At 38.6% G+C, this 25,899-nt stretch overlaps 1 protein-coding gene across 1 annotated transcript in view; it reads right to left on the bottom strand.

Moving 5' to 3' along the window:
• Positions 1–334: 334 nt before the first annotated feature.
• Positions 335–25,899, bottom strand: part of LOC134759923 (phosphatidylinositol 3,4,5-trisphosphate 3-phosphatase TPTE2-like) — a 129,183-nt gene continuing 103,618 nt past the window's right edge. The window contains 8 exon segments of the mRNA XM_063715080.1: positions 335–524; positions 527–621; positions 2,406–2,476; positions 3,887–3,979; positions 7,919–7,998; positions 9,922–10,027; positions 13,673–13,753; positions 15,555–15,616. Coding sequence (XP_063571150.1) covers positions 487–524; positions 527–621; positions 2,406–2,476; positions 3,887–3,979; positions 7,919–7,998; positions 9,922–10,027; positions 13,673–13,753; positions 15,555–15,616 — 626 coding nt within the window. The 3' untranslated portion in view covers positions 335–486.

The following is a 25,899-nucleotide window of genomic DNA, read 5'->3' on the forward strand; positions in this document are numbered from 1 at the left end:
TCTTCTGGATTTAAAACTTAGTCTTGGTTGCCAATCTGTTAACAGACAGTTTGTAAATGAAGGGGAAGAAAAATATATAAATTAGCTTGCTAATAAATCTGAAATTACAAATGTGAACCAAAGCAGAGAATAAATACTTGACCAAAAATATGTAAGTAAGTGGGTGTTAGGGAATCACAATTTTTAAATATCTCAAGTTTTTGATATGAAAGTTCTATTTCAAAGTTCTTCAAAATGATGCCTGATGTTCCTGCATGCTGTGTTCCAAATTTATGTAAATACAAGATGGAAACTGTGAAGTATGTACCTTCAAAAAAGAAGAAAAACACTGACATTTTATCTATATATATTTAATAGATTTATGAAGAACATATATAAACATATATAAATATAGATACATCATCAAGGAAGACTTAGGACATATGAACATGTGGCAGGGTTGGAAAGAACATAATTCTCTCCCAGAAGGGGAAGGGGGAGCTATACTTAATCGGATCCAGCTACAATGTCATTGGAAGTCATTTCTCGCCAAAAAGTATCTCCACGGCAAATTCTGATGGATAAATTTTCCATGTCTTTTGTTTATGTGGATTATCCAATTCATTTCTTGGTAGATAAAGCCTAAGAATAGAAAAAAAAATTATTACATTTTATATTGGGGCTCACCGAAAAGCCACACAGTTGGGTACCCACGTTAGAGCTGGAAGAAACAAAAAAAGAACCTCACCATGAATAGAACCCCAGCCCCTTTTTTGTGTCTCAGTTGGCTCCTTCCACCTTTTTATTGAGACTTAAAAATACCTTAATCTTCAGCAACACATCAGTAACACATGCTGACTCTTAGCATTGCTTTATATGGAATTAATGACATCCAAGTTTAATAAAATATCTAAATTTCTCTATGTGACAGATATCAGGGTAGACATGAATGAAAACCCAGTAATAAAATACTATATCTCTTTTAATTTATGTGTGAGGTTGCAATTTTTTGAATTTTTACAATCAGACCTTGGAAATGACCTTGAGCAGTAGGATATAACTCCCACATGCTGAGTGTTCCAATAATGGAACACTAGGCACAAATTGGTTAACCCATTTATGCCTAGTGTTCTAAATGATAGAAGTTAGCATTTTTGGCTAAACAACAATCTCATAACTAACAAAAACAGCTTTACCAAGTAGTATGTAAATTTAAATGTTACAGAAATCTTTAGAAATTTATATAAAAGTAAGAATAAAAGTGATCTAGCTTATCACTTCTCCAAAATGAACACAGTGTTTTAAAGGAAAAAAAACGGTATCCTTTAGCAAGAACCCCTTTTGAGGAGCAGCATCAAATGAAGCTCCACCCAGGTCTCACTTTTTGAGGGACTTTGCTCATGTTAAGAGAAAAAGCTTATTGTTTGTATGCATCCAAAAAAAAAAACTTGTAAAAATTTCCGTCAAATCCAAAGTTGACTCTATCAAAATCCATTAAATGTCTTGCATGGCGAGTGTGTAGACCAGAGGTTTAACTTCCTGCCGCCTTGCTGAACTTACAGAGTTATTCGATCCAGTTCACATTTGAAGAAAAGATTAGGATGGGATGTAACAATAACTACCAATTCATGCCACACATAATCACAGCCACTTCTTCAACTCTGACCTAAATCATTTACAAAATATTCTGTCCTTTTGTATTGAAGGGTATGGTTGATACAAAAAAAAAATCTCAATTTTTCACCATCACAAAACAAATGCTACTTACAGTGGAGAACTTCTAGACTGAGAAATGAGTTTCCAAATATGGCAGAAGGTGTTTTTGGAACAATAATCTCCAAACCCAATTAATAATTTTTCAGAAAGGTTTCCCAATTCAGTTATTAGAAAGCCACATTTGAATGGCTATTTAAATAGACCATTACTTTATGATATTTCTTAGCTGTATTCCTTAATACTGTGTCTTGTAACTTCTCCTAGATATAAGTGTGTCAGTCAGCTTTTCAGCTAGCTGAAGCCTCCCTAGGTCCTGCCTTACTTTAGCACAAAAGGTGATGGAGATTCGTCATTGGTAAATCAGCACCTACTGACAGGGACCTGACATATTGAAGGTGCTGAGCAGCCTCATATTGAACTTCTCCAAGAAGAATTTACTACCACACTTAAGATCTGATGATAATACTTTTGAACTCATAACACAGTCCTATGGCATGGACCCTGAGGATACTGCAACAGTGGGTCTCAAGACCAAATGTATTTTTAAAACAACCAAAGTAAGAGGAGTAAGGCAAGGAACAATGGTGGTTCAAGGATTTTTTGCTTTCTATAAATTAAGTTTATGACAACCAGCAAAAGACTTGCCATTACACCTTATACATAGACATTGAAGATTAGGCTGTTTCTATGGGTTTATATTATATTCATACCTGTTATTTTGAATAAAAGATGTGTTGAACCAGAAGAAAAATGGACAATTGTCATAGTATTTAGGAAGATTCTAAAAAGAAAAAAAAATTTCAAAGTAAAACTGACACCAAGAACTAATCATTCCAAAGAAATTAAAGTTCCTTTCTTTATTCCTTTATATATTTATCAAACAATTATAACCATTAAATAGGTAGCACTCTGCAATCTATAACAATACACTCAAGACACAAAGGAGGAGGCTTTAAGAAAATGCTATTGCATTCTTTTGCTGTTTCTATCAAAATTTTCAAGGAATAGTATTTTTCCCATGATAGGTATTTAATTTAAATGCTGCTATTTGAATCTGGTTTAGATAGTGCCAAACAGACGCTACTAAAGACCTATGCCTATATATACCCAACTACATTGTAGTGAATTCTTATAATTTTTTTGTTGCCTCAGCATCCCTTTTAATTATAAATTGGATTTTCTGATATCAGAAGCGGGGTTCAGTCACCCTCAGCAGTTTCCAGTTCACCTCCTCCCAGTTTCTCCATATGAGTGATCCTGATATCTGCCTTATACAACCTTCTCCTGATGACCTTCACTATGGGACAGCTAGATATAACCTACTTGACTCACCCCACAGACCCCCATACTCTGCAGGGACCACATGGATATACAGTGACCACCTCTCAGTCACAGCAGAGACTCATGGCTGCTTGTGTTAAACCAAATTAGACTTCCCCGCAGGAAACCTGCTCAGGTAGCACCTTACATCCCAACACAGGCTTCCACTCTCAGGTCCCTCCCTCTCTCTCGCTATTGCTCCCACCCATCAGTCGAGCACAGGTCTCCTGGATGGCTCCCCCTTCCAGTCGGCCCTGCGAAGTGTGCTGCCCTCTTCTCTCTGGAATTAATAAAAAACTGCTTTGGTTATTTCATGTGTTGTATTGTGCTGCCTTCTCTGTGTTTCACCCAACTGAGTCACCCAAACCTAACTCTCTTTCCAGTCAGTGCTCCCAGCTACTCGGGAGGCTGAGGTGGGAGGATTGCTTGAGTCCAGGAGGTTGAAGTTACAGTTAGCTATGATCATGCCACTGCACTCCAGCCTGGGTGACAGAGTGAGACCCTGTCTCAATTTCTTAATTTTTTAAAAAAGATGCAAAACAAAATGGAATCATTGCTATGCAGTAAAACATACCTTTGAGTTCTTTTTTTTTTAGCGTCTTGGCTTTCACTTTTTTTGTGTTTATTTTGTATTTTTTGTATTTGAGAATACATGTAAATTTAGAAAAATTTAGAAAATTTACAATTTAGAAAAAAATGAACAAAAATTATTTAAATTACATATGCTCTTTTAAAAAAATTTGTTATAGATCTGATTTATTGTTTTCCTCCCCTTAACCCTCCTTTGTTGGGAACTGTAGTAAAGCAAATCTTAAATAAAATCATTAGACCAGACAAGAACAATGGCAGAGGCTATTTTGTGATTACTCACCGAAGAGAAAAACTGTACTTTCACATCATCATACAGAAGTGGACCGTCGAATACATCAATTAATACTTTGTCTGTTTCAATGTCATGCGATATCTATGAATGAACACATGGAATTAAGAACTATAAACCTAGATAATAACAATGAAGGTCCTTTTCACTTATCATGACTTCCTGTATTTATCAAGTACTTTTGGTCTCACAGCCCAATCACTACATGCATAAATAATTATTAATAATCTTTTCTAGTTGCAATACTGTTATGTGTGTGTGTGTTTTCATTGGTTTTTTGTTTTTTGAGACAGAGTCTCACTGTCACCCAGGCTGAAGTGCAGTGGTGTGATCTCGGCTCACTGCAACCTCTGCCTTCCAGGTTCAAGTGATTCTTGTGCCTCAGCCTCCCGAGTAGCTGGGACTATAGGCACATGCCATCACACCCAGCTAATTTTTGAATTTTTAGTAGAGATGGGGTTTCACTGTATTAGCCAGGCTGGTCTCAAACTCCTGGCTTCAAGTGATCCACTCCCCTGGGCCTCCCAAAGTGCTGGATTACAGGCATGAGCCACTGCACCCAGCCTGTTTTTTATGTCTTAAAGGCCAACATGTTTGAGGGTTATCATGAACCACTTTTCTTTTTTTTTTTTTTTTTGAGACAGAGTCTTACTCTGTCGCCAGGCTGGAGTGCAGTGGCATGATCTCGGCTCACTGCAACTTCTGCCTCCCAGGTTCAGCTGATTCTCCAGCCTCAGCCTCCCAAGTAGCTGGGACTACAGGCACATGCCACCATGCCCAGCTAATTTTTGTATTTTTAGTAGAGACGGGGTTTCACCATGTTGGCCAGGATGGTCTCGATCTCTTGACCTCGTGATCCACCCGCCCTGGCCTCCCAAAGTGCTGGGATTACAGGCATGAGCCACCGTGCCCGGCCATGAGGCACTTTTCAAAAGTGCCGCACTTTTAAAAAGTATTGAATTTTCCATTAGACTTTAATCAATTAAATATTATTATTTAATGTGTGTCATTTGATTTTCATGTGTTAGGGCCTTTTTTGAGAATACATTAAGAAGCTCAATTTTAAAGCTAGCATTGACATTCAAAAAAGCAATGCATAACTTATCATGGTTTTTTATTTTCTAAATTTAAAAAATAACAACGGGGGTCTGTAACACTTGGGGGTTGGGCCTGCATGCCCCTCCCAAGGGAGGGGGAGAGTGGGGTCCCCCTGCTCATCATGTTTTATCAGAACTCTTGTGTTTGTCAATGGGATCTTTGAACTTGACCAGTGCAGGCTGCTGGATGGAGTGACCAAAGATAGCTCAAGTTTTGCAATGAATGACTTTGAAGCTGTACTAGTTCTTTGTCTCATTCTCATAGAAATAATGGCACCCACAATAAGAAAGGTCTATGCTAGACCCTGTGAAAAACATAAAAGTAGGTGCAGACTCAGTTGGCCCCTTCAGGGAGCTGTACACTTAAGAAACAATAGTAGAATGGTACATAATCAGTATGATAAAGACTGGGTGTGCTATTATGCACTACTGGAGGCTAGTTAACAGAAGGTGCAGAATGCAAAAATTTCATTAAGGAGGTAGAAATTGAATTGGGCATGAAGCAGTTTAGATAAAGGAAGAAGAGCTCTGAAAATAGAATCTAGTCCAAACGGAGGGAAAAAGACCAGCAATGACACAAAGTAGAAATTAGAAAAATGGGCCAGGCACGGTGACTCAAGCCTGTAATCCTAGCACTTTGGGAGGTTGAGGTGGGCAGATCACCTGAGGTCGGGAGTTTGAGACCAGCCTGACCAACACGGAGAAACCCCGTCTCTACTAATAATACAAAAGTAGCCAGGTGTGGTAGCACATGCCTGTAATCCCAGCTACTTGGGAGGCTGAGGCAGGAGAATTGCTTGAACCCAGGAGGCAGAGGTTGTGGTGAGCTGAGATTGTGACAGTGCACTCCAGCCTGGGCAACAAGAGCAAAACTCCGTCTCAAAAAAAAAAAAAAAAAGAAAAGAAAAAGAAAAAAAATTGGAAAAACAACAACAAACAATGTCGGGCAGTGTGGCTCATGTTTATAATCCCAGCATGTTGCGAGGCTGAGGTGGATAGGCTGCTTGAGCCCAGGAGTCTGAGACCAGCCTGGGCAACATAGTAAGTCCCAGCCTCTACAAAAAATAAAAAAATTGGGGGACTGCTTGAGCTCAGGAGGTTGAGGCTGCAGTGAGCCATGATTATGCCACTGTGCTACAGCCTGGGTGACAGAATGAGACCCTGGCTCAAGAAAAAAAAAAAAAAGAAAGGAAGAAAGGAAGGAAAGAAAGAAATAACCAACTAACTAACTAACTAAATTAGAGCTGTGTTCCAAGAGCCAAAAGGGATGACCCAGTTGATTTGGAATGAAGTCTGCTGGTCAAGCTACTGATGGAAAAAAGCTCAGGTATTACGTTAGGGCTATTATATCTTCAGAGCTCAAGAGCCAAGGAAATAAGACAGAAGTTGTTGAAAAATATGGTGGAGCATTTCCTATGTGACAAAGAGGCCTGATAATTATCACATATAACACTTATTTAGTGATTTATAGTTTACAAAGAAACTTTATATATATTATCTAATTTAATTCCCATTACACTTGAATGTGATATTTATTTTACAGATAAGGATGTTGAGCCAAAGGTGTTAACTGGCTCTGACTACGGGCACACAGTGTGTCTTCTGCTCTACCTACAATTTTTCACAATGAGAGCAATATTTCAGGATGCATATTTCAGGATTCTATACATTGCATTATAGAAGAAGAAAGAAAGGGTAAGGAGACCACTGCAGAAATCTAGGCACGAGCAAAGGAGATTCTGGACAATTAGTGGCAGTGAGAACAGAAAGGAAGGAGAACATAGAAAACTGTCAAAGGCATAATCAACAGAGATTGATGACTAACTGGATTTAGGGGTCGAGGCAAAGAGAATCAAAGCCCAAGGCATGAGTGGAAGAATGCTGGTGCCATTTGCAGAGGCAGAGAGAAAGCTCCTTGATAATTCAGACTGGCGAATGCATTTGAGCTGGAGTGGAAACTGTTCATGTGGTAGCTCCTGCATCTACAACTCAGTGGGTGCTCATAAATAGCTGTTCAGTAAATGAACAGGTAACAGTTGAAGTAAGGGGAATGGGTCATCCTTTAAGAATAAAGCATTTGCTAAGAACAGAAAGCCAAGGGTCAGGCCTGGGTGAATGCCCTCAGTCGGGAGAGGCCAAAAAAGCCGGGGGCAGAGTGGGGAGGGGGTGGCAGGGAATAGGGTTAGTAATAGGAGAATTTGAGACAAAGTCCTGGGTAGGAATTCTGAAAGTTTATGGTTATTAGACCATGAAGGATGCTTTCTTACTGTTTCAGAAAAGGTATACAGTTTCAGGCATTTCTTCACTGTAGCAAAACATTGACTACCAGGTCCCTTTTGCTTTGGATAAAGAGGTTCCTCCCCAGTTCATTCACTCTTGCATTGTTTCTCACAGGGTCGGCCCACAGAACCTCTGACTTAGAATCACTTGGGACATTGCTAAGTCTGTAGATTCCTGGGCCCCATTCCAGATTTCCTGAATCATACTTCGGGGGTACAACCTAGGAATGTAAATCTTTACAAGCTCCTCAGTGGTTTTCATGCACACTAAACTTTTAGAATCAGTGCTATATAATAAAAGATCAAATGACTGAGAAGAGAATATGGCTAAAAATGACCAGATATGTAAATTAAAATCCTTAATATATTCCTGGGAACATGCTCAGCGTTTGTGGAAGTGTGAAAGGCAAAGCAACACTGACCACAAATAAATTCTGGAAAGCACCCTGAAAAAACTGTTTTGAACAAACAGGTTAATTTATCTCTGGTTTGCATCTAAACCCAGTGACACCAAGTTGGATGGTAACCAGAAAGCGTTATGGAATCTCTTTATGGTGAGTGATAGTTTAGGGAGGTGAACATTGCTGGTTTGACATTCAGCCTTAAAACAAACATCAGATTTTTTCAATTCACATGTTTTCTCTTACCGAACAATTTCCTAATGAAGTACTGGAAAAGACAACCTTTTTCTCCATTACTATTTGGACTTCTAGATCACATACATCACCTGTTCCAACAAAATGAAATTAAAAAGTTAGGTTGGTTAGTGTGAACATCAATACGTCTCACCAATTAACATCATGGATTAAAAAGAGAAAAAATTATCCAAGCTAACAATGTATCAATAGTTACTTATTTGGTCTTGCATGGATTTTGTCTTTGAAAGACAAGGCTTCAAGCCCAGTTCTGTCTCCTAAAGCAGATTTTATAAGATGAGAGAAGAGAAAAAAATACATATAGTTCAGCTTCAAAGACTTAGAATCCCATCACTTTATCTTCCCAGAAAAAATATTTAGGGAAGCTAGGCCAGGCACGGTGGCTCACACCTGTAATCCTAGCACTTTGGGAGGGCGAGGTGGGTGGATTACTTGAGGTCAGGAGTTCTAAACCAGCGTGGCCAAGATGGTGAAACCCCATCTCTACTAAAAATACAAAAATTAGCCAGGCATAGTGGCACATGCCTGTAATCCTAGCTACTTGGGAGGCTGAGACAGGAGAATTGCTTGAACCCGGGAGGCAGAGGCTGCAGTGAACCGAGATCACACCACTGCACTCCAGCCTGGGCGACAGAACAAGACTCTGTCTCCAAAAAAACAAAAGAAAAAGAAAATTCAGGAAAGGTGACTTGCAACCTTTCTTGCTAATATGTTGCTTTCTTCAGACTTCTAATCATAATGATTCTTAATAATAAATACTGTCGTTTAACTACTTTGGTCCTACTTTAAGGCCAGTTCCTGATGCAACCTCTATAAAAATATAGGATAGTTATATCCAAAAATTCCCGTGGTGTTCCGTATATATTTACAGACAAAGGCTTTTTTGTTCCTTTTTTTCCAATTCAAATGACCCACTTCCCTTAGCGTTTCCTCAAAGACTTGGTTTCTCGGCCAATTAATTTTTTTATTGCTTTCCTCTCAACTCTACATTAATTTTAATTTAAATATTCACAAAACTAAAGGTAGAGAATTAAAACAAATATTTTAATAAACTAGTGTATTAATTATCTTTGATTGCTCATCTGATATGCTGTTTGTTTTCTTTTCATTTAATTTTGTTTTCACTAACACCATGATATTCATTTGTCATTAGAAATCACAGTTTCTTGCCTCAGTTCCTCTTTCCCATTCCAGGTGCAGAACTTCTTTCTATTGATGTCTACCAGAAATCAGTGAAATGTAGAACTAAACTCAGAAGGCTAAAAATACCAGGCTGTCTGTGTGGACACCAGCATCCTGGCCCCATGGCACCTAGAGCACCCAGCACTGGCACCATCTCAGGTCCACAAGCTGGCTGCTAGAAGAGGTTTGCTTTAGGGGTTCCGAAGCATCGCCTCCCTGCTACCTCTCTGGCAGTGGGAGTGGTGAGGCCCCATCCCTTCCACACAGACACATCCTGCTTTCCCGCCTCCCCTGAGTGTAAGCTAGGAGTGAGAGGGTTACAGATGGAGGAGAGAGGGGAAAGGGAGAGCCCAGGGTGATGAGAAAAAAATATGCCTCTAAAAGAAGGTGAGAAAATGATACTATACGGAGACACCTCCACCAAGGCAAACTCTGAACTAGAGGTGGTTCTGAGAAATAAGCAGGCTTGAAGGCACATGGGTCCTCCTCCTCCCTCATCAGAGGCTTCCTCTGCCCGGAAAAGTCCACCCTGGGTTGAGACCAGAGGAGCAATGAGAACAGGAGAGATGGGAAGAGGATGAAGTCCCCCAAATTGGTGATGGAAAAGAAAAAGTGAAGAACATCGAAGGGCTGGCAATCCATGGGCAATTGCAGGAGGAGGGACATACATGAGGAGGAGTTCCTGTGTGAGGATATGTAAAAAGACAGGTATGAGTTAGGCTCATTTGCATATATAACTATGAGCAAAACTCTCCCAGAGTGGGGACATTGGCCCTCCTGCCCAATTCTTCAATTATACATAAAGCACTTACCACGAATCGAATAAATAATCAATCTTTTTATAAACAGTATCTGTCTTGGAGGGAGATTCCAGTTGTAGAGATGTTTCACTTGTGCAAAATATCCAACATATCTATTCTGAAAAGCAACAGAAATCTTCCTTTAAGTGGAGATGAAAAGTCTAAAGTCAGCATTCCTTTTTTTTTTTTTTTTTTTTTTTTTTGCATAAAGCTTGTTAATGGAGGTAAGTAATTAAGAAAACATTTACTGGATGCCATTATATAACTAGACATTTTTAGGGATGCTGCCCCACAACTATCTACCTTGAGGGAAAAATACTGAATTCAGTGCAATGGGGAAGTAACAAGGATGGAGCCAGGCCCTGTTTATAGGCTGCTTATGGTTGAGAGGGCAACTAATCAGAAGCACAACAAAACAGTTACAGCATCATTAGTGTCCAGATAGAAGCTTAGTTATGACTGAGTTAGAGGAAGGCTTGTGGTTTGGTGAAGAGCAGCTTCCTGGGGAATGGTATAAGTGAAAACTCCAGAGGAATACCTCCAAACCTCAGTAGCAGGTTTCCCGTCATTCTCTTGTTCCTGACAGCTAGAATTTCTTCACTTTGCATTTCCTCAATTCTGTTTTCTCAAGGAAGCCCTGGAATTCTCTTAGCCTTGTCCTTTCCCTGGGACAAGCTGTTCACAAGGCTCTCCCCTGAATCTTTCTTCAAGGTATTGAAGAGCTCTGGTACTCAATCAACTGGTTCAGAATTCAAAAGTTGGCCATCATGGTGGCTCCCGCCTGTAATTCCAGTACTTTGGGAGGCCAAGGTGGGCAGGTCACCTGGCGTCAGGAGTTTGAGACCAGCCTCGCCAACAGGGTGAAACCCTGTCTCTGCTAAAAATACAAAAACAGGCCATGCGTGGTGATGGGCACCTATAATCCCAGCCACTTGGGAGGCTGGGGCAAGAGAATCGCTTGAACCCAAGAGGTCGAGGTTGCAGTGAGCTGAGATCGCACCACTGCGTTCTAGTCTGGGCGACAGAGCGAGACTCTGTCTCAAAAATTAAAAACAAAACAAAACAAAACTCATAAGTTCACAGACTGTTCCTTACCCATTGGGAAATGCTCATTAAAGTAACTAACTGCCATACTTCCCTTTAGAAAGGGCCAGTCATGAGACAGGCTCATGAAAGTCCTTAACTTAGGAGTAGATGTAGTCAGTAGAATGGCCCACAATGCAGGATCAGAATGTGATGGTGTCTGAGAATCACCACCAGACACAGAGGGCACTCTATCCTGAGGTCTTGCCAACACAGCTCTCAAACGTGCAGCTGAGTCCCTGTGTTGCTTTTTCAGTGAATCAGAAGAGATTCAGTTGCAGCCTTTGGTGTGCTAGTTCTGGACTAAAGTTAGGGAAACTATGCACGACTGCAGAAGAAATGGGGATGGGCACATGTGTGGGGAGAGTTGTTGAAGGAGCTCTATCTAGCATCCCCTTAGCTTCTGCCACTAGATTCTCCACCTTTCCCTAAGGGCTGTAAACCACCAGGGCCCTCAAGCTGCTTGTGCTCCCACGCTTCCTTCTCCTACAACTTAAAACAACAGGGACTTGTAGTAGAAATTAATACAACTAACACATAGGAGGCACTCACTACAAACAAAAAGATATTATGAGAAAAGGGTGGAAAGATGGGTAAGCCACGGGCTTTGCCTTTAAAGGGGATACAGAAGTCACCACTTCAAATAACTAGAGAATGATGCAAAGTGACGTAGTCCGTAAAAGAAACACAAAGGGCTCTAAGAATTGGAAAAGCAAGAGACTACTTCAGGCTGAGAAGGGAAAGGGACTCTAGGAATAGGGGCATGAGCAATGGCATGAGGGTATCAAGTGTCCATAGGCTGGGAAAGGGCACACAGTCTAAATGTGTTGGAGTATGGGATGTGTGCATGCACATAGCGGAAGAGAAGGTTGGAAAAGTCAAAGTGTGGCTCTTGAGTGCCAGGTTGAAACGTTTAGTTTCTTGCCATTGGCAGTGGGGACATAGTATGGATTTTGAGCATGGAAATGGCATGATTAGGGCTGCACTTCAGTAAATTCACCTATCACTTTCAGCTTAGGGTCTATGACTATCTTTTGTTTTGTTTTGTTTTGTTTTGTTTTGTTTTGTTTTGGGCTTGGGTGTGGGAGAAAAGTGTCAGTGGATAAGGCTGAGTTCTTCTGGCCCAAACTAAAGGTTTAGGGCCAGTAGTTAGAGTGTTCTCCTAACAGGGCCAAGAGTACTCACTCAGCTCCCACCACTTAAAGATAAACTCATTTACAGCCACATCCAAATCCATTTAGGAATTCCCAACCCGCTCTCACTTCGGTTTCAGGGGCAATATAGAAAAAGCAATACAAATGAGAAGCTGTGCACAGCAAGGGCTTCAGAGGCTGACATCTAGATTTCAGTCCTTGGTTCAAAAGTTACTTTCTCTGAACCTCAATTTTCTAATTTATAAGATGAGAATCATAGTAGTGCCTACTCATAGAGTTACCGAGAATATTAAATGAGATAGTGAATAGAGAACTCTTAGAATAGTTCAGCAAAGTCTAGAATGCTGTAAATGCTATAGGATAAACATCCTGGTTTCTTCAATAAACAAATTACAAGTAATAAAAAATGGTGAGACATCCATTAAACTTACATTCTTAAAAGAGACTTAGGAGACACAGCAACCAAATGAAATGTGTGGACTTTGTTTGAATTCTGATTAAACAAACTAAATTTTCAAAGATTTTAAGACAATTTTGGAAACAAACATGGACTACAAATTTGATATGAAGGATTTTTAAGGTATAATATTTTTAGATATGATAAAAAGTGTTAAGGTTTTTTGTTGCTGTTTTAAGAGTACTTAAATGTCATACTAAAATGCTGTGGGATAAAATGATCTGACGACTGAAATTTCCTTTATAATAACTCAGATTTAGGGAAAGCAAGAGTGGAGAGTGGGGTTGGGGGGTATACGTAGAGTGGGAAAAGAATGGATGAAACATGGCTGGCTGCTGGCTGAAATGACTGTTGCAGCAATGTGATGACTATATGAGGACATATTGTATGATTCTCTGGACTTTTGTATATGATTAAAATTTTCCATAACAAAATGTTTCTAAATGAAAAAAAAGAGTAACAGTGTATATTTCATATAGGTGTTATGGGTATTAAATGAGATATGTAAAAGTGCAATACTGTCTGGTATACAGAAGGGGTTTTGAAAAGTTTATTTCTCCTTTTATTTTCTCTTTTAAAATACACCTCCCCCACAACACACAGAAAAGTCACACACACACACACACACACACACACACCAGGAGTCATCCAAAAACAGTCTTTGTGATGTTCTGCAAGGGTTGAATTGCCCTAGTAATGGTTTGTGAAAGACTTGGATCTTTTTTACATTGAAATCAAAGGCTGGTGACTTTAGACACACTTCAGGGTCCTGGAGCCTTGGGTACTGGACCTTCCTACTTTGGGAAAATAATCAACTCCTGAGCTCCGTAAACAATAACCAGTATAGAATAGAAAGCAGGATTCTCTGAGGAGAAGCCAGAGTCCCCAGCATGTGGGCAGCACCTGAAGCGTGACCCTCAGACTCAGGGAGGGACCAAGGCCTGTTGCAGGGCACCCAACTGCTGCTGCCTGATCACCAAAGGAGAAGAGGCTAAAATGAAACCAAATAACAGGAGGCAATCTGAACCCACTCCCCTAAAAAACTCCCATTTTTAAAAAGAAAACTTACCTGAGAAGGAGTTTCTACTCCCTGAAATTTATTGCTGTGGGTTTTATCTGTTCGCCTTTCTCCAAAATAATACAGGCTTTCCTACAAAAAAGGGTACAATCCAACCATGGTTCATCTGCACTCTTTCCTTCCTATATTAGGTATCCTTAGTGTTTCTACGCCCACCTTCTTTCCTAAAGTCAGTGACTTTGTTTGTTTGTTTGTTTGTTTTTTGGTAGAGTCTTGCTCTGTAACCCAGACTGGAGTACAGTGGCAGGATCTAAGCTCACTGCAACCTCTGCCTCCTGGGTTCAAGTGATTCTACTGCCTCAGCCTTCTGAGTAGCTGGGACTACAGGTGTGTACCACCATGCCCAGCTAATTTTTTGTATTTTTAGTAGAGATAGGGGTTTCACCATGTTGGCCAGGCTGCTCTCAAACTCCTGACCTCAAGAGATCCGCCTGCCTCAGCCTCCCAAAGTGCTGGGATTACAGGCGTGAGCCACCCGTGCCCAGCCACAGTGATCTTTGGGCAGAGGCTACTGAAAATAACAAAATTAGGACTTCTCTCATTCAAGGATTCATACATTCATAAAATTTTAGAGCTGGAAAGACCTTAGAAAGCATCTGGTCCAACTCTTCTTTCCATATTACAAATGACAACACTGAGACCAAAAGAAAACCAAGCAACCTGCCATGGAGATGCTGCAGCCAGTTAGAAGCAGCACAGGCCTGGAATACAGGTCCCTGGATTTCAGTCTAGGGCTCTGGATCAATGACTGTCAATGACTTTCAAAGCTTTTGTTTTTTAAGCTGCAATCCACATTAATAAACCTAGGAGACACGGAGACACACACACACACACACACACACCCCCCCCCCCCAATATTTAAACCTTTTGATATTTTCTATTCTGCTCTATTCCATTTTATTTTTAAAAGATGTCAGTTACAACCCAGTAACTTTATTTTACAACTCACTGATAAATCATGATCCATAGCTTGAAAAACACCATCCTAGAACACCCATTTTCAAAATCTGTGTATCTCAAATGAGAGAAAGCAAAGGTGGTGGAATTGGAGTCTGGGCACTGTGTACAACCACCACCTCTTCCCTAGACTGTAGGCCAAACAACTCGAGCAGAGCTGCTGGAAATGGTAGCATCTCAGCAAGAAAATTGCAGAAAGAAAAATGACTGAGAACTCTGCTTTAAGTGGAAATAGCCCACCTTGTCTTATCAGAAATTTCTAGAGGTCACAGACTCCACATGTATTGACTAAGCAAAGATATTTACATTCAGAAGAGGCTTTGTTTTGAGTTGTGAAATGTTGCTTTTTATCTACCTAAGAGTTGTGAGGATGAGCAAGGCTCTTTGGAGAATTTATCTAATTAAGCTTGATACTATTCTCACGAGAAAGGAAGAAGTCATGGTACTGGCAGGAGTGAGAGCGGGGCCAGGTGAAGTGAGGGAAGCATCTTGATTACTGAATGTTTCTTTCTGTGTAACATGGCTTTACTCCCCTCACCTTAATCCTGCCCCATCAGGTCTTGTCTTTATTTAAAATGTTGATATTGTATACATCATAGATTTTTTGCATTAATTTTTATTAAAATATTGCATTAAAATTATTTATTTTAATTATTAAAATTTTTAGCATTCCCTTAAATTTTGCACCTCATTGACCTCACTCTACTCCTGGCCCAAAGAGATTCTGAAGTCAGCTACTAACTAGTGCACATTAAACAAGAAAGTATCGAAAACAGACTTTCTAAAGACTGCTTCTCTAATTACAATTTTACTAAGCACCATGACTAAAATAATCATCTTAACGTCCTACCAGCGATGTTTCAGAACTAGCAAACTCAATCATCATAAGACAAAGTTTGTAGAACATCTTTCATACCTCTGCGGTTAAAAATATTTCGAAGGCAATAAGGAGGGCACAAACCATAGTTCCGGTTCTTCCTAGAAAAGAAAAGAAGTTAGTTCAAGAACATACATGGTATAAAATTACACTCAGAAATATTCAAGGAGTGCATTTTAACTTGATTTTCTTTCTTTTTTTTGAGACAGGGTCTTGCTGTGTCACGCAGGCTGGAGTGCAGTGGCACAATCTTGGCTCATTGCAACCTCCACCTCACAGGTGAAAAATACGCAAATTACATTTACAGTAAAAATATCTTTCACCATCTCTCCACAAAAGGACACGATGAGGTTTTTACTAAATCTATAAGAAAGCAACAATTATGTCTTTTATAATTTTTTTTGGATAATAGTAAAAAAGAAAAATTCCCAACTCATTTAGTACATTAATATAACTGATTCCAAAATTGCACAAATACAGTAGAAGAAAAGATATTTTTACACCAGTCTCACATATAAATGTAGATTTAAAAATATACATATATTTTCAAAGTGAATTCAGCATTGTAGAAACACCATGTATCAACACCAAGTGCCGTTTCTCTTAAGGATGCAAGGATGTTTTTTCCAAGATGGCAGATTACAGGCTTTTAGCATGCCTCAGTCATTCGGAAATAGCAAGCAAGTACATAAAGACCAACTCTGTGAGCTTTAATTCAAGAAAGAAAATGGCAATTCCCCGGAATTATGAAGGACATCCCAGATCCTGGGGAGGACAATGCAGGCAAGCAGCCCTCAGGACAGCATTCGACTGATAAAAGTGAGTGAAGCCTCAGTATGTGGGAGAGGCAGACAGCATCCCTCTGTCTCACCTTTCCACTGGAGATCCACGCAACCCGGGCAGAGGAAGAGATTGTTTCTCCCAAGCCTTGGAGCTCATTTGAGGAGAGACTTGGAGACTTTGTGGGGGAACGACACAGGGAAACGCTGCCGGCATTTTCCCAAACTTGGACTGGGAGCAGGACAACACTGGGGAAATCTTCCCTATCTGGCCCCACCCATCTTGTGCCCCCAATCCCCCTACCCCTAGGGCTGAGGGAGCTCAGATTATTGTGTACTCAGGCAATCAGCCCATTGCCTGGGGCAACAGAGAGCTCCTCCCAATAGACAAGGATCAAGTACATAGCCAGCGGCACTGCCAACAGCCAGCTCTTACCCATGGCGCCATCTACTGGCTTGTCGGTCAAACCACACACCCAATATAAAACCTGCCGACGGAAGTGCATGGGGCTACAGAAGCAAAGCCGAAAGACCCTACCCAGCATGCTCTACAGTCACACCCCCTAGGGAGCAGGGAAAGGGAAAGAAGAAAAAAATAACAATAATATTATAGGAAAGGAAAGAAAAAGAAGAAATCCTACCCAAACAAAAATAATTACACAAATTAGAAGTGCTAGTATCTCCAGATGAGAAGGACCCACGCAAGAATTCTGGCACCATGAGAAATCTGAATGTAGTGACACTACCAAAGGATCACACTAGCTCTCTGGCAATGCTTCCTACCAAAATGAAAACTCAGAAATGACAATAAGCAATTCAAAGCTTGGGTTGCAAGGAAGCTCAATGAGATTCAAGGTTGAAATCAACAAAAAGAAACTTCTACATCAATCCGGGAAATGAAGGAAGAGATAAACATCTTCATAAGAAAGCAATCAGAACTTTTGGAACTAAAAAATTCACTTAAGGAGTTTCAAAATACAACTGAAAGCTTTATCAATAGACTGGACAAAGTAGAAAACATAATTTCAGAGCTTGAAGACTGGTCTTTTGAACTAATCCAGTCAGACAAAAATAAAGAAAAAAGATTTTTTAAAAGTGAAGAAAGTCAGAAATATGAGATTATGTAAAGTGACCAAACCTACGAATTACTGGCATGCCCTAGAGAGAAAGAGAAAAAGAAAACAACCTGGAAAACATATTTGATGGAATAATTCAAGAAAATTTCTGGAATCTTGCTAGATAGACATCTAAGTACAATAAAGCCAGGTGGCACCTGTGAGATATTATAAAAAATGAACATTACCAAGGCATATACTCACCAGACTGTCCAAGGTCACTGTCAAAGAAAAGCCCTAAAGGCACTGGAGAAAAAGGCCAGATCACATACAAAGGTAGCCCCATCAGGATAACAGCCAAATCCAACAGCACATCAAAAAGTTCACAATCAAGTAAGCTTCATTCCAAGGATACAAGGTTCAGCATATGCAAACCAATAAATGTGATTCACCACACAAATAGAATTAAACAGAAACCACATGATCATCTCAATAGATGCAGAAAAAAAAGCTTTTGATAAAATTCAACATCTTTCTTGATTAAAAAAAAAAAAACACTCAAGAAACTAGGAATCAAAGGAACATACTTCAAAATAGAGCCATGGGCCAGGTGCAGTGGCTCACATCTGTAATCCCGGCACTTTGGGAGGCCAAGGCAGGCAGATCACTTGAGGTCAGGAGTTCAAGACCAGCCTGGCCAACATAGCGAAACTCCGTCTTTACTAAAAATACAAAAATTAGCCGGGCATGGTTGTGCACACCTGTAATCCCAGTGACTCAGAAGGCTGAGGCAGGAGAATCGCTTGAACCCAGGAGGCGGAGGTTGCAGTGACCGAGATTGCACCACTGCATTCCAGCCTGGGTGACAGAGCAAGGCTCCATCTCAAAAAACAAACAAAAAAACAGGCTGGGCGCGGTGGCTCATGCCTGTAATCCCAGCACTTTGGGAGGCTGAGGTAGGTGGATCACCTGAGGTCAGGAGTTCGAGAGCAGCCTGGCCAACTTGGTGAAACCCCATCTCTACTAAAAATATAAAAATTAGCTGGGCGTGGTGGCAGGTGCCTGTAATCCCAGCTACTTGGGAGGCTGAGGCAGGAGAATCACTTGAACCTGGGAGGTGGAGGTTGCAGTGAGCCAAGATTGCGCCATTGCACTCCAGCCTGGGCAACAAGAGTGAAACTCCATCTCAAAAAAAAAAAAAAAAAAAAAAAAAAGAAATCATTTCCTTTGCAGCATCATGGATGCAGCTGGAAGTCATTATCCTGAGCAAATTAATGCAGGAATAAAAAACCAAATACCATATGTTGTCACTCATAAGTGAAAGCTAAACAATGGGTGCTCATGGACACCAAGGTGGCAATAATGGACCCTGGGGAGTTCTAGAGGGGGCACAGCAGAAAAGGGCACAGGGTGAAAAACTAACTATTGGGTCCTGTGCTCAGTACCTGGGTGATGCAATCAATCACACCCCAAACCTCAGCATCACACAATATTACCAATAAACCTGCATATGTACTTCCAAATCTAAAAGTTAAATTATACCAAAAATCTAAGCTCAAAAAGGAAAAAAAAAGTCTTTTGCCCATTAAAAAACAAATAATAAAAAATACAAGAATCATCCTATATCAGAAATCTATATTAATGCAATTTATCATATTCATTGATTAAAGAAAACACACCTTACAATTATCTCAATTAATGCAGGAAAAAGCATTCACTAAAATTCAGCCTGCACCTGTGACTTTAAAAATTAACAACAACTAGGAAACTTCCTTAACTCAACAAAGAGAGTCTACCAAAATACCTACCAGGAACATCATATTAATGACATAATATTGACAGCATTTTCTTTAAAGCCTGGAATTAAACAAAAATGCCCTCTCTTCACTGCTTCCATTTAACAGTATACTGCAGAGCCTAACCAGTGTAGAAAGTCAGTGTAGTTAAGTAAATCTTTAGAATAACTCCTTAATCTAATGAGAGAATTCAGGAAGATTTCTAGATGCAGGCTCAACATAAACAAAGATTAATAGCTAAATCAAGGATGCAGGTTGAAATCTTTACAGTAATTACTAAAAATAGAAAAGGAGTATATGACTTCCAAGGTAATGACAGAGGGTGAGAAAGAAAGAATTATATTATTAAAATTCAATCGAACGAAAACAGAATGTCAGTAGGAAAATAGAAGAGTTAAATAAAATAGATGTACATAGAATGCTGTTCTCAACAAAGCATGATACATGTTCTTTTCAAATGTACAGAAAACATTTGACAATATCGACCAAATTCTGGGCCATTAAGCAGTCTAAACAAATTTCAAAGAACTAAAAAAGAAAAAAAATACATAGTATGTTCTGTGTCCACAACACAATATAATCAGAAATCAAAAATTTAAAGATAAGTACAAAATTCTCATATGTTTGGAAATAAGGAAGCATACTTCTACATAACTCATGGGTCAAAAAAAAAACAAGCACAAAGTTGGAAAATAGTTTGAACTAAGTAGAATAAAAACACTACAAATAAAAATTTATGGGACGAAGCTAAAGCAATTCTTAGAGGAAAACTTGTAGCCTTAAATGGTAAATAGAAAAGAGAGTGGTCGACACTCTAAGAATTATCCATGTCAAGAAGTCAGGAAAAGAACAAATTAACCCAAAGAGTATAGAAGAAAATTCTAAATATAATAGTAATTGATAAAATAAAAAATAAGTAAAAAATAGAGACCACCAATAAGGCCAAAAATTTGGTTCTTTTAAAAGACTAGTAAAATTGATAAATCCATGGTGAGACTAATCAAAAAAAAAAAGGGGAGAAGGCACCAAGAAAGCAATGTCAGGAATAAAAAAGGGAACACCTCTGCAGACACTAAAATGGTAAAATGATATTGTGAACAATTTGATGTCAAGACGTTTGCAAAGTTAGATTAAATAGACAAATGCTGGGAAAACTATAATCTACCAAAATGGACAAAAGAAATAAAATTATAAAAACATTCTATATAGGGAATTGAGCCATAATTTAAAGACTTCTCTCCAGAGAAAACTCTAGGCCAATGTGCGTTCACTGGTGAATTTCACTTTACACTTAAGAAGGAAAAAAATCAGCATGCATAAATTTACCCAGAGAATAAAAACAGAGAAAATGAAATCTAACTCATTTTACGAAGCCAAGATTTGAAAAAACTGTGAGAAAGGAAAATTATAACCAATCACCCAGATGACATGAATTTGAAAATCCTAAACAAAATATTAACAGACAGAATCTGGCAATTTAATAATAAAATAATTTAATAAGTATTTAACAAAATAATACAGCACAACTAAATTACATTTATTCCAGAAACATGTTGGTTTACCACTTAATCAATGTAATTAACCACATTTATTTATAGGATAAAGTAGAAAAATTATCATCTCAAAGATTCAGAAAAATCTTTAAGAATTCAACATCCATTCATGGTTTAAAAAAAAAAAAAACTCTTAGCAAGCTAAAGGAATTCCTTTTTTATTTTTTTTGTTTCGTTTTTTGAAACAGAGTCTTACTCTGTCTGTCATCCAGGCTGGAGAGCAGTGGTGCGATCTTGGCTCACTGCAACCTCTGCCTCCTGGTTTCAAGTGATTCTCGTGCCTCAGCCGGAGTAGCTGGCATTACAGGCATGTGCCACCACACCTGGCAAATTTTTGTATTTTTTAGTAGAGACAGGGTTTCACCATGTTGCCTAGGCTGGTCTTAAACTCCTGGCCTCAAGTGATCTGCCCCCACTGGGCCTCCCAAAGTGCTGGGATTACAGGTGTAAGCCATGGCGCCCAGCCAAGGAATTTCTTAATCGATAAATGGTAACTAATACACACACACACACATACACACACACATACACACACACACACACACACACACACACACACACACAGTCGTAAAGCAATTGGAGAGATGTTGAAAGCTTTTCCTTTGAGAATGGAACTGTATGTTGATGGCTGCTATTGCCACTTCTAATGCTACACTGTACTGAAGGTTCTAGCCAGTGCTAGGGGAGATAAATGACTGAAATGGAAAAAATACAATTTATTATTTTCATATGATGTAATCATGTACCATAAAATCCAAAAGAATCTATAGATAAATTAGTAGAACTAATAAGTGAGTTTAGGCTGGGCACGGTGGCTCAGGCCTGCAGTCCTAGCACTTTGGGAGGCGGAGGCTGAGGCTGGCAGATAACTTGAGCGCAGGAGTTTGAGACCAACCTGGGCAACATAGCGAAACCCCATCTCTACAAAAAAATGAAAAAATTAGCTGGGCATGGTGGCACCTGTCTGCAGTGCTAGCTACTCAAGAGGCTGATATAGGAGGATCACCTGAGCCCAGGGAGGTTGAGGCTGTAGTGAGCCATGATCATGCCACTACACTCCAGCCTGGGTGACAGAATGAGACCCTACCTCAAAAAAAAAAAAAAAAAAAAAGTGAGTTTAGGAAAGTTGCTAATTGCAAGATTAATAAATAAAATGAACTGCATTTAAAATGATAAAAAACATTTAGAAAATAAACATTTTAAAGGGATATCATTTAAATAACCACAAAAAAAATCTAAGAATAAATCTCACCAAAAATATGTAAGCTTTCTATACAGAAAATGAGAAAGCACTGTAAAGAGAAATTGAAGAGGACCTAACTAAATGAGAGAATACCTCTGTTCATTGGTTGGATGAGTCAATATTGTAAAGATTCAATTCTCCCCAGTCTATAAATTCAATGCAATTCCAAATAAATTTCTATCCAGTGTGTGTAATTTGACTAGTTGATTCCCAAATTTATATGGAAATATAGATGACCTAAAATACCCAAACAATTGTGAAGAAAAAGAACAAGATGATGAGGACGTATTAGAAAGCTACAGTAAGATAGTTGTGCTATTGGCACACAGATGAAAAAATCAATGATCAGAATAGAAAGGTCAGAAACAGATTCATGTTCTTCAGGGTAGTAAAGAAATGAAAATCTTCTGAACCAGTGTGCTGGAATAACTGGATAGCCATACATGGGAAAAGATGAAATCTGATGCCTTCCTCACACCACACACATAAGTCAATTTTAAAAGGAATGAACCTTCTCAAAGAAAATATAGTAGTAAAGTGTCCTTTAAACTCAAGGAAAATTTTCTTAATCAGGACACAAAAACACAAACTTTATAAAGGGAAAGCATGATACATATGATAGTAATACAACTAAGAACTTCTGTTAACCAAAAGATACTCCTGAGAGACAGAAAAGGCAAATCACAGAGCAGAAAAGCTTTCTTGAAATACATTCATGACCAATAACAGAATTGAAATCAGAATACATAAAAAACTCCTACAATCAGGAGAAAAAAGATGAATAATCCAGGAGAAAAATGGTTAAGAAAATTAAAAAGTTCCTTTACAAAAAAGGATATCCAAATACTTAATAATCTTTAAAAAAACTTCCTCAATCTTATTAATAATTATAGAAATGCAAATGATCACCACCATAAGATGCCATCACACAAACACCCAAAGGCTAAAGATAAAAATACTCAGAATTGCAAGTATTGGGGAAGATATGGAATGCCTGAAGTCTACAATACCAGTGCAGTAAAAATTGGTACAACTGTTTTAGAAAACAGGTGACATTATCAAGTAAAGTTCAAGATTCATTACCCTAAGACAGAACAATTTTAGTCTGAGGTATACACTCAGCAAAAATGTGGCCACATGTGCAACAAGAAACGTGTATTTTTAAAAGCAGTATTATTGGGCTAGGCATGGTGGCTCATGCCTGTAATCCCAGCACTTTGGGAGGCAGAGGCAAGCACATCACTTGAGGTCAGGAATTTGAGACCAGCCGGGACAACATGGCAAAACTCCATCTCTACTAAAAATACAAAATTAGCTGGGTGTGGTGGTGGATGCCTGTAATCCCAGATACTCTGGAGGCTCAGGCACGAGAATTGCTTGAACCCAGAAGGCGGAGGTTGCAATGAACTGAGATCATGTCACTGCACTCCAGCCTGGGTGACAGAGTGAGACCTTATCTCAAAACAAAAAACAAAAAACATAATTTATCACAATAAAAATTGGAAACAACCCAAATGTAATAGAAAAAAAAAGAGATTCCCTTTTCAGTCACAATTTGTGTAGGAATGAATTTTTGAAAAGATGTGCAAAGACACGATGAAAAAAAGTATAAAATATTATTAAAGAATGAACAAGATGATTCACATGTACAACTCAATATCACAAAGTTGTCAGTTCTCTCAAGTTAATCTATAAATTCAATGTAGTTCCAATAAAAATCCTAAAAGTGTTTTATTATGGCACTTCACAAAATGATTTTGAAATTGAATGTAATAATAAAGTTCCAAGAACAGCAAGACAATTGTGCCTTTATCAAACCACATTACAAAGCTACAATAATTACAAAAGTGTGGTAGAGAGAACTTAGGAACCGTTTTGAATATTTATAGACACTTGGTATATTACTGAGAGGGACTACAAATTAACAGAGAACAAAATAGCATGCAATTGATGGTGTTAGGACAATTGGCTATCTATATGAAAAAAACACTCCCCCCAACTTCCAATTAGATTAAAGACCCAAATATTGAAAATGGAACTTGAATATTTTTTAAGAAATGTGGAATATCTTTACTACATCAGTATAGGGGTGAATTTCATAAACATGACAGAAAAGCATGAAATATATACACACACATAGAAAAACAAATTTTACTATATTCAAAATTACAAACTTCTCTCTGGGCATGATGGCTCATGCCTGTAATCCCAGCACTTTGGGAGGCTGAGGTAGGTGGATCACTTGAGTCCAGGAGTTCGAGACCAGTCTGGGCAACACAGTGAGACCCTGTCTCTATAAAAAATACAAAAATTAGCCAGGCATGGTGATGCTCTCCTGTAGTCCCACTTACTCAGAGGGGCTGAGATGGGAGGATCACTTGAGCCCCGGGAGGTTCAGGCTGCAGTGAGCCGAGATCATGCCACTGCACTCCAGCCTGAGTGACAGACAGAGCGAGATCACGTCTCAAAACAAAACAAAAATTTACAAACTTTTGTACAACAAAATAAATCACAATCAAATTTAAAAGGCAACGTGGGGAGAATATAATTACAATACTAAGAAAAATTGGCATTCAGATTCTTTAAAGAACTCCTATAAATCAATATAAACTATTTTTACTATCATGATACTACTGGTAACCTGCAGGCAGCAACCAACCAGAAGACAGCAAAACTAATATGAATAAACACAAAAAAAGAGGCTGTTCTTGTACATACCAGCCGAATATTAGCCCTCTAAACAACCTTTAACAAAATCAACAAAATATTATGTGAACACAGAATAATGTAAACCCCCTCTCAGCAAAAAAGAAAAAAAGTCAAATTTGAAATGAATGTTTTCCTTCAAGCAAGGAATTAGCATTAGTTAATAGAAAACTGATGCTAACTTCTTTAATAATAACATTTTAGGTTGGGCAATGTGAAATGGCCATTTTTAAAACACAAGATGGTTAAAAACTGGTAATTTCAAATGATTCAACCTCTATATTGTTAACTATGGTATTGTAAATTGCCAGTTTATATACAACATTCCAATCTGTAGAGCTAAACACAGAACCTGTATATTAACTAATATACAGCTAAGCACAGAAACTGTATATTAACTAATGGGCTTGAAACTAGTCAATAAGACTAAAACTTGATTTTACTGAATTATATGTCAGTTTATGGTGTTATGTTTTCCTGGAATTTGATATAAAAATTGATTTGGAGCCCACTAAAAATGTAATTATTTATGTTTGTCAAAATTTGTGAAATATGCTTAGATGATTATTTAAAGCCTAAACCTGAATGAGAGAAAATCTAACTAAACTTAAATTGGTTGGATTTACAAACAGCTTTTTTTCCCCATTTTAACCCCACCAATGTCAACTTCTTCATATCATTACACTATAAAAATTCCAGTATAATTTTTGAAATAGCATCTCTGTTGGCTCCCTTAATCTAAAAGGTTCTCACAAAGTTTAAGAACAACTTTAAATATTACTGGAACAAAAACAGACATGTAGACCAATGGAAGAGAATAGAAAGCCCAGAAAAAAATCCATGCATTTATACTGAGCTGATGTTCAACAAACGTGCCAAGAATCCAAGATGTGGAAAGGACAGTCTCTTCAATAAACGATACTGGGGAAACTGAATATCCACTTGCAGAAGAATGAAATTGCAATCTATCTCACCCAATATACAAAAATCAACTCAAAGTAAATGCTTAACTGTGAAAAGTGAAATTGGAAAACTACTAGAAGAAAACATAGGTGAAAATCTTCTTGACATTGGTCTGGGCCAAGATATTTTTGGATATGACTGAAAAGCATAGGCAACAAAAGAAAAAGTAGACAAATGATACTGCATCAAACTAAAATGCTTTTGCACAGCAAAGGAAACATTTATAGAGTAAAGAGAGAACCTACAGAATGGGAGAAATATCTACAAAGCATACATTCGATAATAGGTT

This window comes from Pongo abelii, chromosome 14 (genome assembly GCF_028885655.2).
Source record: "Pongo abelii isolate AG06213 chromosome 14, NHGRI_mPonAbe1-v2.0_pri, whole genome shotgun sequence".
Taxonomy (NCBI): domain Eukaryota; kingdom Metazoa; phylum Chordata; class Mammalia; order Primates; family Hominidae; genus Pongo; species Pongo abelii.